At 42.3% G+C, this 18146-nt stretch overlaps 1 protein-coding gene across 4 annotated transcripts in view; it reads right to left on the minus strand.

Moving 5' to 3' along the window:
* Window positions 1–10: 10 nt before the first annotated feature.
* apc2 (APC regulator of WNT signaling pathway 2) overlaps window positions 11–18146 on the minus strand; it is a 38488-nt gene continuing 20352 nt past the window's right edge. For all 4 annotated transcript variants that reach the window (XM_071486667.1, XM_071486669.1, XM_071486668.1 and 1 more), the window contains exons 8-14: window positions 14658–14765; window positions 13073–13481; window positions 12580–12678; window positions 12358–12497; window positions 11471–11665; window positions 9867–10081; window positions 11–8943 (exon numbers count right to left, since the gene is read on the minus strand). In XM_071486667.1, the coding sequence (XP_071342768.1) occupies window positions 3396–8943; window positions 9867–10081; window positions 11471–11665; window positions 12358–12497; window positions 12580–12678; window positions 13073–13481; window positions 14658–14765 (6714 nt within the window). In that variant the 3' untranslated portion in view covers window positions 11–3395. The remainder of the gene's footprint in view (window positions 8944–9866; window positions 10082–11470; window positions 11666–12357; window positions 12498–12579; window positions 12679–13072; window positions 13482–14657; window positions 14766–18146) is intronic.

The raw sequence follows: 18146 nt of genomic DNA on the forward strand, positions 1-18146 counted from the left end.
CACAGCGGCCTAATGAAACACGTCACTTTTTATTGGATGAAAACACTTATAATGACACATCTCTGTTGCTTTGCCTATTTCATATTACACCATTACACCATAACACCTCTGTGGCCTTGTTCATACATGAAAGGCTGGGACCTGATAATTCATTTAACCTTCTGCTTTATGTGTGTGTGTGTGCGCATAATTAAAAATCCAGATTCATTAAACATTCAGTTTATGACCTGGAGCAGGTGAACTCAAAGTGTTAAAATTCATCTGCAGCATTCTGCACCTGGTTCAGTCTAGAAACTGATCCCAGCCAGTGTGAACAAGGCCCCCAGCAGTGATGGTGGACAAACTCCCAGGACCTTCTGATGGTGCTGAATTCCCTGTTCGTCTTGTTCACACAGTCGTCATTGCTTGTTTGACCTTGTAGGGGCTGTTAAAGTGATTCTCCATCCATAAACTGTCCAGTATTAAATGCTTGATTACAAAGTTTAGAAATTCAATAAACTACAGGCATGGGCTTCAGTAAGGGACGAAAAGGTTTTAAGTTTGTGAAATGATGCTCAGATATACTTCCACAGCCTGTGGTTTCATGTTCTAATCCCGTGAGCGCAAACAGGTTTGTGAACATGTATAAAAAATGTAGTTAAGGCAGGGCAATGGACAACAACAAAAAATCAAAGATTTGATTATTACAGCAAGACTACAACATGATTTTAGGCCTGCATGTGTGAACTGTTGCAGAGCTGTGCCATGTTCAAGGCTGCATTTTCCTAAAGTACAGGTTACGCACCTGGCTACATGGTCAGCTGATTGCCACCTCAACTTGTCTTCACCTTTGTAACCAGAGGCAAAGTAAAGTCTATAAAGTCTATGTTACTTGTTGATCGGCTAAAAGCAGGGCTCCGACTAATGATTATTGTCATTATTGATTAATCTGAAGATAATTTGTTTCAACTAATCGATTTGTCTACAAAATGCCAGAAAATGCTTAATCTTTAAATGTCTTGTTTTGGGCTAAGAGCCCAAAATCAAAGAGGGTCAGTCAAAGACTTTCAGTTTACATATTAAATCCTCACATTTGATTTGTTACAGACAACAAATATTTAGGCTAAAACAAATTTTGAAGCATGAAAAACAACCACAGGCTTTACATGTCATCATTTTACAAACTTACTGATCCTTATTTGAGCCCATATATAATGGTTGGTTGCTTGATACTCAAAAGATTTATGTTAGAGTATCACTTCAATATCTTAAAGTGGGTCAGGAAAGGTTTGCATTCAAAAGCTACTTGGGTTTTTATTCATACTCAAAACATGCATTTGGAAATACAATAGGGTGGAAGCAGTAAATACAAAACCTTGTTTTTCTGAATGAACAGCCCCTCAGTGTAGATTCATGTTGGTTCTGTCCAGCACTCTGCTGTCTTTGATCTTTGAGCACACGTGGAGGAGTGATGGTACAACTACAGAGAATATTCATCGTCTTAATGTTTGACTTCTTCTCGACCTATCACTACTTTCACAGCAACACAGTTAAGCAGATATTAACATGTTTATAAAGACTTCCAGAGGGTAACTTCTGTGAGGACACACACCTGCCTGACCATCATCCAATCAAATAATCTTTTCATGTCCTGACAGGAAACAGCCAACAGTATCTCAATCTAGTAGCAAACACAAATATAATGTCATTGCATTAACAGAGGCATGTCGTTGCTTTGTTCATCTACGCTGACAGTTTTTAGCATTATAGGTCTTGGCGGCACAATAATACAGATGGCTAGTAATGCTCTCGTCGGGCTTTAGAAAGTATGTACGGTTGAATAACAACATCATTGTCATCCAGTGTCCACAATGTTAACAGCTGTATGTATGCAGTCCATGAATATATTAGCATGCTGTCAGGGAGCAACACCAAGATTCTTTTGCCCACCAGGAAGCTTTGAAGATTTTGTATATCTGCATGTTATTTACAATACTGATTAAGACAGAGTACAGGAGAGTGTGAAGTGACCCAGAATCAGCTGATAGCAGTTAGCATATTTTCTGCAGCAGTGATGGAAAGAGAGTCCAGCAGGTGTCGAGTGAAAACTTGATAAATCATCCCCTCATATTAATAATTTGAGTGCTAAGTATATTAATTACATTCCTGGTAAGGTTGGGTGATATTACTCTATTTACTGTGAGATGAAATACTGCATTCCAAGAACAGACTTAATAGTGTAATGAAATGTCATTTGTTCCATATTTAATTTGCTTCTGGTTATTTTATGCACTGAATTGAAGAAATATATAACAGTCACATAAAATTACATATAAAGTCATGGAACTTTCAGTCTTACCCTTAAGTTAATAGTTTGTACTTAACCAGCTCTCTCAAATTCTAATTCTTGCTCTTTTACATACTAAATTATGCCCTTAAATAATTTAATTGTCCCTTTTCTCTCTTGCTTGTGCATTTATCTGGAGCTTCGCAGAACTCCAGATCCTTGAACCTACTTTTGCAGTTTACATTTTATGCTGGATAACAATCATATAATCAAAGTTTTTATCCTGTTATCCCATAATATACATTGAAGGGTTTCGGCAATAACCCAACATTATGTTAAATGTCTAAAACCCAGAGTATATCCATGTACTTCAGTCCAAGATCAAACCAAAACTGTTTAGGTTGTCTACTGAAAATGTGTTGAGGAGACAAGGACAAATGAAATAATAGTGATAATGCTTTTCATTTGAAGGGATGTTTTATCAAAAAATGTACTGCCAACCTTGCTGAACTAAGTATGTAACAGGAAAGGCTAACAGTATCATATTCAGTTGAGTGGTGAGGCAAAGGCCCAAAGCATTGATGTACTGTATGTAAAAAATACTTTACATGTCAGAGTATTTGTGTCCTTTGTGAAAGTCTGTCAACAGTCCACCACAGTTTATACCTTTCCAGGTAAAAGTCCAGCTGAGTTATCGTTCAAAAGTTGCATAATATTGTTCTTTTATCGATTCTGTTCAGGTGACCGATGGTGATTTATGTGCTGAAATGAAGTTCATTGTCTTTTGCTTTGTTTCCACTACATTTCTACCAGGCAATGATTATTCTACAAATACAAAAAAGTACAAAAAGATGCACTTCCTTTTCATGTGAGATTTTTCTCTGAAGTTCATCTAAAAGTTATTGGTGGTTTGTTCGGACCTGTTTCAATGCATACATCCAACCCTGTATGAATGGTAGATGGAAGCTGTGATCAACTGTTCAGAAAGAAAAACTTGAATGCAGTGAATGGGGAAAGTAAAGGGCCAATACCCGAGGTATAGGGACCAGCACACTTCTCGTTTGTCCACCTGAGTGCTGAGTTTCATTTGGGAACACAGTAGAGTCATCCAGTAATCCACTAAAACGTTCTATGACTCACTTTTTTCCCCTGACTTCTCATTTATTGTGGCTGCTTGATTCTGTGTGTCTTGCAGGCAGCAGGCCATGGGGCTGGGGATGTAGTTGAATGGAGTGACTCTGACGGCCTTGCTGGGGGATCCTTGGCGGAAATGGACAGCTCCACCCATGTGGCTGTCTGTTGTTCCTGTGGAGACAGTATTGTGGCTCCTCAGAGAACCATCTGAATCACCATCCTGGAGGTTACTCCCAGAGGTGGCACTGATCTTCCTGAAGAGGGCAAGTCGTGCCACTTCCTCTGAGATCACTGGTGCCGTTTCGACTGTTGGAGAGGTGCTTGAATTGGTCTTGTTATTTGTAAAATCTTCTGTCTGGACTGTTGCATCACTTGTCTTGCGAGATGCAAGTAGAATGGTCGGCAGTTTTCCTGGAAGAGCTGGTGGCTTTGGCTTTTCCCCATCAGGAGAAGGCACCAGAGGTAATGCATTGGCTGGTAGAGTGCTTTTCAAGATCTGAGGTACATCTTCATCCCTGATCCTCCTCCAGGTGACTCTGTCATTCAGCCGAGATGCAGATCTCTGCCCTTTCTTCTTTGTATCATCCTCGCTCTTTGCTCTTCCACTCGAATCAGATGATGAAGAGCGGAGGGAAGAATGGCTGGTCACTCTGCTCAGTATGTTTATGCTAGGTGATGAGGCATGACGTTTAAAGGTATCTTTGTCTCGTTGCTGCCTGGCTCCAGACATTCTGCCAGGCCCATTTCGCTGAGGCACCCTGCATGGGCTTTCAGAACTAGTTCTCCTGGCTGGGCGTCTTGCTGATAGATCCCTTTCACTGGAGGTCGCTCTAGAGAGAGCTGTAGTCTGCTTCTGAAGGCCAGTTTCTGGCCTCTGGACTTGCTGTGCTTGTCCTGGACCTTTTACTTGCACCCTTCTTGGGGCTTGCACAGCTGCCTTAAGTTCCTGACAGCGTGAGGAACACAGGAAGACAGCTGAAGCTCCAGGAACTGCTCTGCGGGGAGATCCATTTTGAGATCCAGGCATGTTGCGTGCAGATCCATCACGTCTGAGCACAGTCTTTGATTCCTTAATGAAAGTCAGCTGTCTCAAGAAACCATTGCGATCAGACTCACCACCACTTGAGTGAACAGAAGTCATCCTGACCAGGTCAAATCGATTGGCTGGTAGAACCCTTTTCCCATTGACCTGATTAGTTTGTCTGTTGGTTGTTTGGTTAGTTACCAGTGGTGACAGAGGCCTGGGTTGCCTGCCTGAATTTTGCATAAAAGGGATTCGGACAGGTGACTTCTGAGTTTTAGGTGGTGGCGACTTTTCATTTTGATTCACAACAGGAGAGCGTCCCTTTCTTTCAGGGGGACTGCTAGCTGGTGGGCTACTAACTGGTGTGGCATTCTTTTTCTGGTTGCATTTATTTGTCTGACTTGGTGATGTTATCTTCTTCTGTGACTGTTTGGATGGTGTAGAGCTTTGTGACGATCCAGAGGATGAACTTTTTGGTATCCTTGGAGGTGGAGTAGAGCTCCTCTTTGGCAAAGACAGTTCTGTGTCCTGGGTGTGGCCTAATCTGTGAAGGCTTTTTGATCTGTGCTGAGCAAGATTTGGATTCTTTGGAGCATCTATCTTGGTTGGTACTTTTCTGGGTGGAGGTCTTTGTGATGGAGCTGTCTCTTTTTTCGGTGTATAGATCACTGTCCTGCCTCTGAAAACCACTGGTAAGTTTGGAACTGGCTTGCGTTGTGCGAAGTCTAGGGGTTTATTTGCCTTTTTGTCTTTAGCAAACTTCCTTTCTTTGGGTGTAAAGCTGGATGTTGACATGAATGACAGGACGGATTCAGTCTCTTCAGAAGATGGTTCTTGAGATTTTGATGCCTGCAGCCCAGTGACTACACAATTGGCACCTTCCTGTATAGCTCTCCATTCAACACTATTGAGGTCTGAATCTTTATCCCATGCCATATCATCACTATCCATTTCCTCATCCATGTTCAAGTCATCAGAGGCCTTTTGTTTTTGTTTTTGAGTATTTTCTGCTTTCTTCTTCCTGGCAGCAAGCTTCCTTCTCTGCTTGGGCATGGCAGATGTTATACATTTCTGAAGGAGGTCATCCTCTGAATCCATGCTGACAGAGCTTGGCGAGCTTTGCTCTTCGTATTGGCTGTGAATTGTCATAGGCTTTGTTTGCTGCATCATATTCAGTGTTTTGTTGTGTCTGTTTTTGTACCATATTTGCTGGGCTTTTGATTTATGATCCTCAAACTCAGCATCGCTCAGTGAACTAAGAGAGGAGCTGAGTGAGTAACATCCCAGGGATTCATCCTTTATCAGATTGTGTTTTATCCTGTGAAACCCCCTGTGCTTTCCTTGGGAATTATCAATCCTGCCAATATTTGTCATGCTCCGGGAGAGAGTATTTCTACTTGCTTCCCTGATCTGTGTTCTACTTGTTCGCTTCACTACTTCATCTTTTTCATTTTCATCATCATAGAAGCTGTTGCTGTCCTCTGAAGAACGTGTCATTTGTCGAAAGATTGTGTTTCCCTTTTGTGATCCCACATTAAGGTTACCTTCTGTGTTTTGCTTTATGACAGGCAGTTCCAGTTTCCTGATGGGGCCTTGACCTTGCCTCTTCTTTTGTTGGTTAGGAGACTGATCACGATTTCTTTGGCTCGCCACTCTATCGGCTACCTCTTTGCTCTGCATCAGCACCCTCTGAGTGGGAATGACATGTTTGGTTATTCGGTTCATTTGTATCTCAGGTGGGTAGTTCATCTTGTTGGGTTTGTGGAAGTGTGAGAATATCCGCAAGTCTTCAATCCTCTTTGCCTCATCATCGAGCAGTTCATGTTTGTTCATACCTTTAGCTGTGCATTCTTTAGCCCCTCTTTCTTTCACTGGATACTGAAGTGTTTCGTCACTTAGTGATGTTGTGCTGGAGAAGTTAACAGGTGTACCTTCTGCAGAATCAGTGAAGGATGAATCATCAAATTTGAGGTCCTTTTGTGGGATGACAATTCTCCTTCCAGGACACATTTGGGTTTTGCCATTTGGGAGCATCATGTACACAGGAAGATGTATCGGTTTTCGGATCTGGGAATTGAGAATATGAGGAGGGATCGTGGTCATCAGGGAAGGTCTTACTTTTCTGAACTTGGAGGGCATTGCTGAGTTGATGCATTCCTTTAAGATTTCTATGTCATCGTCTGAGTTTCCTTCACTGTATCTTTCCCCATGGTCAAGTCCTTGTTCATCCTCATCAGGGAAAGGAAGATTTTTGTCATTTTGCTGGAGCAGAGGGGTCAATTTCAGCTCCACGTCTTTCTGTATATAGTGTTCATGAAGAGGCAGAGCACTTAAGCTTGAAGCACAGGAGAAGTTCTCAGTGGGCTTTTCCACTGTGAAGTAGATCATCGTGTCCAGGTCAGGAGGAAGGTTAAACCTCTCTTTTGAGTCCGCAATCTCCATGAACTTTCGTAGACTGCTTTCCCACTGGCCTGCTATTCCTGTGGTTTCCGGTCCATTAGACTCAACACAACATGGAGTTTTACTTCGGCTTGGAGGCATGGTTTGCCCTGGACTGTCAGGAAGATCACTGGGGCTAATTGTTCCATCAATCATCTCACTGCATGGATCACTTTGGATTGAACTGGCAATAGAAGGAGACTCAAAGCTGCCCAGGGAACTGACTGAGCTACAGCGACTCATTACCAGGGGTGTCTCATGGATGTAATTCTCAGATGAACTGGATGGAGATCTGTCTTCAAGTATGGCTGGTGAAGCTCCTCTAAGGAACACTTTTTCCCTTTTGGCAGGACAGGGGATGGGGTCGGTCTCTTTGCTTGGGAAGGTTTTTGAGTCAGTCATCAGCAGCTGACTGTCGCTCAGATCCTCCAAGGTTTCATCCTCTTCAGCTCTCTTCACCACCTCTCCATCCTCCACTTCAATTATTTCTAACGATGAGTCACTCTCCAGCTCATTTTCACTTTGTCCATCCAGTGCTCCATCGCCAGAAGAGAGGGAAGACAGTGAACTGCAGCGGGAAAAGCAGATAGGGGTGTTCTCCACAGAGTATTTCTGGACTGTCTCCATCGTCCCAATGGTTGGGCTTTTGGCAGATGTCATTGGTGAAAATTTTGTAATGCTCCCCCCAGTCATCACAGTAGGTACCCATGCTTGCCTTCTCATTGCCTGGGCAGCCTGGACATTGATCGCTGTCTTTGCTACACCAAATTTGGCCACACTTTGAATGAGTGGGACCTGTTGATAACATGGAGACAGTTTAATTGAAGTCATGCTGACATCAGAGGAGACTTTAGTGGATGCACTGACAGGTGTTTGCACAGGTTGATCCTGGTTCTTTTCTGCATCTGTGTTGCTCAGCACCAGAGCTTTTACGTCTTTGTTGTCCACAGTATCCCTCTCTGGAATATCTTGCTGGATAGTGTCATTCAGGATTGCAGGTCCTACATTTAGGTACTCTTGATGAGCCAACTTGAGATCAAGCTGGTTGGGTCGTTGTTGCATCATTAAGGCTCTTGGAGCAGGTCGCATCTGATCTTTGCTGCCACAGTAGCCATCACTAGTGCTGCCACTGTTAAGGCTGTCTGTTGATACACTTGTGTGGGCAGTTTTGAGGCGCAAGAGGGCATGGGCTCTGCTGAGACGTTCTCTGTGGGCCAGGCTGCTTGTATCAGAGAGACGGCAGGGGGAGCATGATTTTGCCCGGGCTTCATTTAGTTCATCTAGTCCGTAAGGCCAGTCTGCCAGGTGATCCTCAGAGCTGAGGCTCAAACTGTCCTCCGAGGATGTGTGCATGGTGATGTCCTCCACTAACCTGTCAATCTTGGCGACCGTGTTGGTGATCTTTTTTGCTAGCTTCTCTGCAGCAGCAGATACCACATCGTCAGGTGGTGCATGTCTCTTTTCAACCATCTGATGTGGTTCTACATCCCTCTCAGGTTCACTGTCTCTCTTACGTGGCTGGTTTTGCAGAAAGTTGGAGTTAGTAAGGAACATGGACAGCATAGAGAAGCTACCAGTGTCCAGGCTACTGGAGACGTTGGGAGCCTCATCATCATCAAAACAACCAGAGTCAGATGCGTAATCCTTCGCCAGACTCTCAATGTGCCGTAGTGGCTTGTTGAGGGTTAGGTGCTTGGGGCTCTGTTTCTCAAGGGTATCAAAGGTCTCTGCTAGGTGTTTGGCATCTAGCTCTGCCTCCAGAGCCTTCTGTTTCCTCATGTAGAGTGAGGGCATGCAGGAGCCAGGGGATACGACTGCAGCATCTTTATATTTCAGGGGTCGGTTGGTGAGGAGGTTCCTTAAAGCTGCGGCGCTGCCCATGGCTATCATCTTGTGCTTAGAATGGATAAGGTTACGCAGCATGCTAACGGCTCCGAGGTCCCACAGCAGCTCCTGGTCTCTTGGACTTCGGGCTGAAAGGTTCCAGAGAGTCCCACAGGCATTGCTCACTATGGTCAAGCTGTGGGAGCGCAGGTGCTGCAGCAGAGTCTGGAGGCAGTTATGGTCCCTGAGGATTTGCCTGTGAAGAAAGAAAGTCGCAGACATTTAAAAAAAAAGATATGTCCAGCTGAAGCAAAATTTAACACAGTGTAGTTATTATTAGTTAAAGACTGTGCTACTGCTTTGCATGCTTTAGCCAATTTTATGACAAATCACAGATATTACAGCTGGCCATTTTTCCTAAATATTTAATAATTATTTTCCCCATCCATTAATATGTTTTTCCTTTCTTCCATATTGCTAGCAGGTTCCATTTATTTCCTGTATGCATTATAATGCAGGTCATATTGACAAACAGTTTGCAGTATGTACTGACAATAATGTAACTCTGACAAGAATAAAATCAGACACTATTTTCTTTTTCATAGATTATCCATCTCAATTAAATTACAGTTATCTACAAATTAATTTTATTACCATACAGAGATGAATGGAAACCAAAAGCCCTATAAATGATTAACAGAAATAGATTATAAATAATAAATTGTATAAAACACAGAAAAAGTTTTTAAATTTTAATTTTTTTAATTTTAATTTTCAATTGATAGTTTTTGAGAAAATATGTTTAACTACATAAAAATCTACCATGTTTTCACTTTTACCAGGGTAGTGGTAGATTTTGCTGTATCAGTGAAGTAAATAATGTTTTTAAAATGGAAGTGACTTTCACCTCAATGTGATTATTCATTTTTGAGAATAAGAATAGCTTCTGTTTATCTAAAATGATTCCAATGTAATTTAGAAACAAAAAGAATAATCTTGAGGTCCAGTTACTGGCTTTTTTCAGACATTCAGCTGCATCTCAAAGTCATCCTCGGTGGATGAAGTTTAACTTTGATATGTGGTTGAAAGCTCCAGAAAAACCTAGGTAATGGACCTTTATCACACAACAGTTTTCTCAAAAAGGACAATCCTCTGGATATTTGCGTCTCAGAAACCAACCTGTAGTCTTCTCGTGTGGCGACCAGACTCGACACGTTTCGGAGGATCCCTCCTCCGCTCTCGATGATGGCGAGTGAGTTGGTCTGACATCGGTACGTCAGCGTGCTGACCAAGAAGCCCAGAGCGCCGTCCACCGAGCAGATCGCCACCTTGTTGTCGATGCTGTGAGCCGACAGGTTCCACAGAGCGCTCAGCAGACTCTTCAAGGTCGACTCCTGCAGAACACACAAAGGTTTTATTTGGGTTGACTCACAAAGCAAATGTCAGTGTTTTAAAAATGTTGTTCTGTTTACCATTTTATTCTGTTTCAAAGTGAATGTGACTCACACAACTTTAGTTGTTCTGTTGTTTAAGTTGATTAATGTGATGCTTCATCAACTTGGGAAATACTCCCGTTGTCGTTCTGAGGCAGTTGTTCAGATGATTGTCAGTGACTGTGTGTGTTCCGTGTAGAGCTGGTTTCAGGATGTGCTTAGCTTAGCATAAAGACTAGAAGTGGGGAAAAAGCTAGCCTGGCTCTGTTCAATGCGTCTTAAGTTCACTGATTATATATTTAGTCTGTGCACAACAGAGTGATTTGTGGTTTTGGTCTCTAGTTCCAGCATTTAACTTGCACAAAAACCACTGACTGTCATTTACATTTGTGTACAGGATAAACAAATGAGATTCAGCAGGTTAATCACTGAGCTGGGAAGTAATGACTCCCCTGGACCTGCATGAATGCGCTCCAACGTCTGAAACAGTTCAGACTACTTTACAAATGGCCAGAAAAGAAGTGTCAGATTTGTAGTTTAGGTCCACCCCCCACCTCTAAAGATCACTGATTAACACGCTCTATCTTGTTAGTTAAACCTGGACACAGACAATCACCTCAGCAATCCAGTAGCTGTTGCTTCACATATGAAATATTAGATACAGTGAGCTAGCCAGTGATCTTCAGAGGTGCAGGTTGGTGGAGTTTGTTACCTGAGCTTCTAAGTCTCAGCAAAAAAAAACAGATAACTGTATTTATTTATTTATTATTTATGTATTAACTGAGAAGGTGATTGGCTGCAATCTTCCGTCCCTCCAGGACCTGTACGCCTCAAGGACTCTGAGGCGTGCAGGGAAGATTGTAGCTGACTCCTCCCACCCTGGACACAAACTCTTTGTGACACTCCCCTCTGGCAGGAGGCTGCGGTCCTTCAGGACCAAAACCTCTCGCCACAAAAATAGCTTCTTCCCATCTGCTATTAGCCTCATCAACAAGGCTAGAGAGCCCCACTGTTGCTGATCAATTGCACCAATCACCAGAAAAAATTCCTTGTATGTGAAAACATACTTGGCAATAAAACTGATTCTGATTCTGATTCTGATTCTGATTCTGATTCTGATTTCCCCAAATGTCAAACAAAAGAACCGACCCAATGATTAAAATGCTCCACAACCACTTACAGTAATTATGTAAAGCCCAATGTCTTCAAAAGACATTTTTAAATGCTTCACTCGTATTTCACTTAGTAATTTATATCCAACAGGATTATCTAAACACTGTCTCCTAAAACTAACCAGTTTTTCCTCTTTTCATCACATCAGCTGTGTGTGGGTTGGTTTGTTTTAGTCACCTTGGTGGCCTGCAGGGCACAGGTCATCAGTGCAGACACACAGCCGATGTCTCTCAGGACTCTCTTGCTGCTGATGTCGGCCCTCCAGGACAGATTCCTCAGGATGCTGGAGACCACCTGGTGAAGCTCCTCGCTGTCTGAGCCCAGCTGGGCCACCAGAGCCTGAAGGCAGCTCTTCTTGGAGCAGAGAGTCGCCTGAAGGAGGACAAACAGTATCAAGTTGGTTTGGTCAGTCGTTAAACAGTTTCTCAAAGCTGGTGTCTGATACGGGCTCGACATCTAAAGCTCTAAAGCGGTGCAGCTGATAACAAACTGCACATCTGCAAAATTCTGACCAGATCTGTACTGTCTGGAAAATCCTTGATTGTATGGTTCATATACTTGTACTGCTACCAGCTTTGTTACACTGAAGCTCACCAGCAACAACAACAGACATCAACAGGAAATCGTCTCCTACTAAAGCAGAAGAAAGATGAACAGCATCTAGTTCAACATCTACACCAATGATAACAAACTGCAGACACTTCATAAAATGTAAAGAAAAACAAAAATATTACTGCCTCACATTATGTTTTTCTGACTTTTATCAAATCATTATTTATTTTCAACAGAACAGTGGATTTCTCCAAACCCTTTAAAAACCATTAAGCTTAAATAAACTGAGAAGGAAACATGAGTTTTTCATAATATATAAACATAGTTAATGATCAAATAATCTGCTGATTGTTTTTGTGTTATAGTTTGATATTAATTCTGAAAAAAAGTGGAACATGTCAAACTGTTTGGGATCTAATAAAGTTCATCCCAGTCCTGCAGAGCTGCAGTATCATTACTGCTCCCTGGTCCCTGCAGGACTGACAGCACCGGAGCTCCGGCTCTGTCTCTACCTTGTTGACGACGTCTCCAAATGTGAGGTTGGTCAGAGCCATCCCCGCGTAGCGTCGCAGCGCCATGTTGATGGGATCGTTCTGCATGCCGTACATGTCCTGGTCCAGGTGGATCAGATCTGCCACCACCTGCAGACCACCTGGAACACCATACCAAACTCTCAGCAACAGCCTGAATGTTTCACTGATGTGAGGGGAAGAGAGAGTCAGTGTTTCACAAACCTAATTCATTCATGGCGCGTCTGTACTCCTCCTCGAAGGACAGCTTCATGATGGCGCACATGGCCTGACAGATCTGAGGGTCCACGGGCTCAGGGATATCTGCAGGGAAGAGAACAACAGGAGCTCCAGAAGCTTTTCATTGGTGTTAAAGGTCAGGTATGGACTCACTTTTGAACTGATTATATTTAATATATGAATATTCATGAGTAATCTCAAGTAAACTTGTATGACTAACTGTGAGTTGGTCAAAATGTGTTAGAGTCTGCTCAGCTGCTCTGATTCTGTTGATGCAGAAATGAGATGTAAGTTTGTGATTCTGCTGCAGAACCCGATTATGTTTAATACTGTGTGAGCTGCAAACACTGTGACTTTAACTGCTAGAAAATATTTACAATTTCAATTACAATCACAATATTCAGAAAAATCTCCATGAGCTCTTTTCTTTAAATCTTTCAGCTCTGGTTCCTCTGTGTTCAGATGGGACAGGACTTACCGGTGGTTTTGGTTCCTCCAGGTGAAGGAGTCCCAGCGTGGCTCTCGATCCAGTCCCAGCCGCTGTCGCAGTAGGTCCGGATCTGCTCCAGCATGTGCAGGACCCTCATCTCCCGGCGGGCCTGGCCCTCGTCCTGTTGGGAGTAGATGATGTTGTGGAGGGCGGCGCTGGCTCTGGATTTGGCCTCTCGGCTGCAGCCAGTCGTCGTGCTCCCGCCCGCTGCCGTCTCCCCGGGACCACCTACACCACCTGGAGCTTCGTGCAGGATCTGGACCAGCAGGGGAACGCAGCCGGACTTTCTCATAGCGATGCAGCTGTCCTGAGAGCTGGACAGGGCCAGCAGAGTCCGGGACATCTCCTCCTTATCTCTGTTGGCGAGCATGGAGAGCAGCCAGAACACCATCTCCACCTGAGGAGGGAAACACTGTCAACAACTGTCTGCTAAAGTTATATTAATATCTTTATTATCATCAGAAGTATCATTGAAAAAATGGCAAAATTAAAGAACCATCCTGATGGTTTTATAGGTTTTAGCCTCTAAACAAATCTAACACCCCTCCCTCAGGTCAAAGATTGGTTTCCTTCCTCCCGGGTTCACTTCAAAAATTAACTTGCAGAGACTTCAGTTGTAGTTTGATGAAATAAAATATGTGATAATTTTGTCAAGCTTATTTATTCATTAGGGGCCACTGAGCCACTGAGCCACCTGCCAGGCAAACCTGTCAAAACATACAATTTTCTCACACCTCGCTCAACCGTGAATTTAAAACTCCAGTAGGTTCAATTAAAAGTTGACTTTTGGATACAACACTTGATTTATACAGAGAATTACATTTTTAAATTCTAAATATTTTTTTTTTTACATGTGGCTGTAATCTTCATCCTCAGAATTAAATACTGCAGCCTCTTTTTCTTCAGTGTAATAGAAAACATGTCTTGTATAATAAAATAATTTCATTTTTAAATATCTTGAACGTCAAGCTGTTAATTCTGCAGCTTCAGAGTAAGAATTCAAATTGTAAATATATGAAACATTGCAAAGCCACGTTTTCATAACACTGCTGAGGTAAGAGCACATTAATATCAGTAACATCAGTACAAAGTGTTCATGTCAAATATACTGATGGTTATATTGTGTGTTGTGTCCAAACAGAGCCCCAGAGCTGCAGCAGTAGAGATACATGCACATGTTTCTGCTGCTGGATGAGACTGAGTTTGGGCTCAGTGTTTCAGAGTCTGTGACCATATATCAGACTTTTATATTGGGAAGCCGTTGGTGGGTAAATCCAGCTGTGGTTCTGTTGGCTCTGGGTCTTTAAGATGATTGTTATTAATTTAAATGTAGATAAACAAAAATCCACGCTGTGCTCGGACGTCTGAGCAAAGTCTTGATGAAAGAAATCAATTTAAAGAAGATACAGACTTAGCTGAGAAGTCTGAGTTCAGGTTTTTCCAAAGTTGTGGTTCCTTAACAGCAAAACCTCAGTTTTAGTCCAACATCCTGACCTGGGAACTGCCAACAACTTCCTGTCTGAGGACCTCAGGCTGCGTGCAGGTTGACACGGGGCAGCTGATGTGTGGTTACCTTGCTGCCTCCGTCTGCAGCTGCTTCTGTTCCTGCTGCTGCAGCTGATGATGAGGACGACGTGTTGTTCTCCGGCTCTCCAGCAGGAGGCTTCTCAGCTCCAGACAGCTGAGGGGGAGGAAGAGGAGGAGGACAGGAGGATGAGGAGGATGTCTTTGTTTACCGGTGGTTAACGTGGGTCAGATGTGAAGATGTGTTTGTTCACCTCATTGTTGTGGCTGATGTCATTAATTATCAGACATTTCTATTACGAAACAAAATATAAAACATGAAAATATAAAATAAATGTTAGAAATAAGAGTTACTACTTGAATTTTGTATGTTTTTGACATATGTTGGATTTGTATCTAGTATGTAATTATTTTACTGTTAGATTTATATTATTTATTATTTTATATGTATTGTTTATTTTTTCTATTTTCCTCTGAATGTTGTAATTATGCATTTTTTTACAACAAAACCAGGCTGTAAAATGTTCATTTCACAGCCTGGTTGTTAATCCTCACACACACACACACACACACACACACACACCAACACGCGCACGCACACACACACACACACACACACACACACACACACACACACACACACACAGCTTCATTTGGATTCACAGACTGAAATCCTCTGAGAGTTGTATCAAAGCTTTCATCGCCCCGTCTCCATCCCATCACCATGGCAACGCCTCCGGGTGTGTGTGTGTGTGAGCCAAAGACTGTCTGCAGACAAAGAGGCGTGTGTGTGTGTGTGCGTGCGCGTGTTGGTGTGTGTGTGTGCGTGCGCATGTTGGTGTGTGTGTGTGTGTGTGTGTGTGTGTGTGTGTGCGTGCTTTTTCCTCCTGTTAACAAAGGAAACCTGAATATTTTCTCATTCCTCAGTGTGTTGTGTTGTGTTGTGTTGTGTGCGTGTGTGTTGTGTTGTGTTGTGTTGTGTTGAACAGACTGAATCTGTGGCTCTGGTCCAAATCTCCTCCATTAAACACAACCAGCTGCAACATGACCACAAAATGGACGCCAGCGAGCGCAGACGCAGGATGAACACTCTGCTACTCCCTGTCACAGACCGTCCCCCTGCAGCAGCAGAGGACGACCAGCTCCACACACACACACAGAAATATCTACAAACACTGCACAGACTGCTCCGATCGTCATGAGGTTCACTGTGTGCCCCCCTCCTCCACCTTTAATGCCCCCATCAGGACAGAATATCTGCAGGAGTCTTTGAGCTTCACTGTGTTCTCAAGAGAAAACTGTGGGATTCACGTGTCCACAACCCAGAACTGGAAACACAAAAAAGCACTTTAACTTCCCCCGTTTTTCAGCGACCTGATCCGTCCTCATCGCTGGAGTCGTGAAGGTGGCCGAGTTTTCTCTGTGACGGGGCCCAAGCTGTGGAACAGCCTCTGTCTCCATGTTGGGTCATCCACGACCACTGAGTCTAAATAACTCTGCTTTCTCAGTGTTTATATGTGTGATGCCTGTCATTGTGTGTTACTTGTAATTTATCTGTACATTTTACATTTTTAGGCTGTGCTATATTAATAAACTCATTTGATTTGATAATGAATCAGTAATATGTGAGGTACAGTTTCCTGTAAACACTTGTAACAGCTCAGTCTCTGTTTGTAAAGGAACAGCACATCACCTTGGGTCCTGACAAGTGTCAGCCTGACATGCTCACACAAAAGGTTTGTTATGACTTATTATAAAATGACAAAACTTTGACAATTTATACAATGAGCCATTTGATACAGCATATTGTATTATGACATCTTTATAATGCTGATATACTGTTCTATGGGACATTTTTTTTACTTACTATACTATGACTTTTTCATGACAAACTATATTTTTTGATTTATTATGCCATGACATTTTTTATGAATTACTATACTGACATTATTTATGACATACTATACTATGATATTTTTGACTTACGAAATCGACTTATTATATTAAGACATTTTTATTGACTTACTATACTATGACATTTTTATGATATACTATGATATTGTTTTGACTTATTATGACATTTTTTGACTCATTTTACTATGAATTTTTTATGACATACTAAAGTATGATTTTGATTTTATTTATTCAATGAGATTTTATGAATTATTATACTATGACATTTTTTGTGACATACTATACGCTGACATTTTTAACTTACTATCATATTTTGTATGACACAGTATACTGTCATATTTTTTATGACAGAGCAGGGCTTTAACATTTGATTAAAGGCTGATTTTAATGTGTGTTTGCTGCAGGGGACAGATTCACTTCAAAAAGTCAAATTCAAAAATCAACTAAATGTGTATTTATAGCCACACCTTTACCTTCTAAAGAAGAACATCTGTTCTCCCTGCATTACAACAAGCCCTCAGACTCATCTCCATGCTTCAGCACTTTGTCTACACCTTGAAGAAATTTGGTATATTCTGTACAATGCCCATCCTGAATTTATTGAGATTTGGGGACCCTTTATTGAGCATTTTGAAAATGGGAGCCAATCATATCAGACTTGTCTGTACTGTGCACTGATCTGATTGGATTTTGACATTCTGGCCTGTGCCTTGAACGTCCTCGTCCTCACTTGGTCTTGGTTCCACGGACTCTGTTTCTGACCCTCAGTCTGGTACATTTTAAACATTGTACAAACATGTGTACACAGGCTGTTTGTGTTTGAAACCCTGACAGTGCAGACACCTGGTGCAGAACACCAGAACAAAAGCCAAAGCTCTATAAATCACAAAATAACCAATTTCAATTTTCACTGGATCTGCTTTCTACAAAAGAAACTGTCCCTGTGAAATCCAGAGAATGGTGACCATGTGAGACATATCTCCCAACCCAGACACATAAAACCAGAACTATGTGAAGGGAAAGACACCATAGAAGGCAGAGAGAATATGTTTCTATCTAATTTGGGTGAAGTGGCCCTTTACTAAAAGCTTTCAGTGTCCTGCTTGTAGTTTGCTCTCTGCCTGAATGTTTTCATGACTCTGCTTATTATTCTCAGAGGGAAGCAGAGCAGAGAAAGGACAAACCGACTCGCTGTCTTCATCTGCGTGCCAGCCCTGCAGCCTGGCAACAGCCAATCACAGCACAGCTCAGAGACGAGTAAAAGACCTGGTTTCTCTGCATAGCAACGAGCCGCAGCTGGGACAGGGACAGAGAGACAGAGACAGACAGAGATAGAGACAGAGATAGAGGAGGAAGAGAGTTTCAGGTTCTAATGGAGCAGAACAGTCATGTACATTACAGGGGTTCACTTCATCAATTGGTTTTATGGACAATCAGTAATTTGGCCTGTAGTTTGGTTAAAAATGACTAATCAGGGATTAATATCTGATTATTTCTGGACACATGTACCATAAAAAAGACTAAATGTCATATTGTGATGTAGAAAAGATGCAGAGATAGAAACAAACACAGGATTATAAAAGAATGTACATGCAGTTGAAAGCTCACAGTTCAAAGTTATATA

Source organism: Trachinotus anak, unplaced genomic scaffold, assembly GCF_046630095.1.
Source record: "Trachinotus anak isolate AG129_WGS33_773 ecotype Australia unplaced genomic scaffold, CSIRO_AGI_Tana_v1 ptg000010l, whole genome shotgun sequence".
Classification (NCBI taxonomy): Eukaryota; Metazoa; Chordata; class Actinopteri; order Carangiformes; family Carangidae; genus Trachinotus; species Trachinotus anak.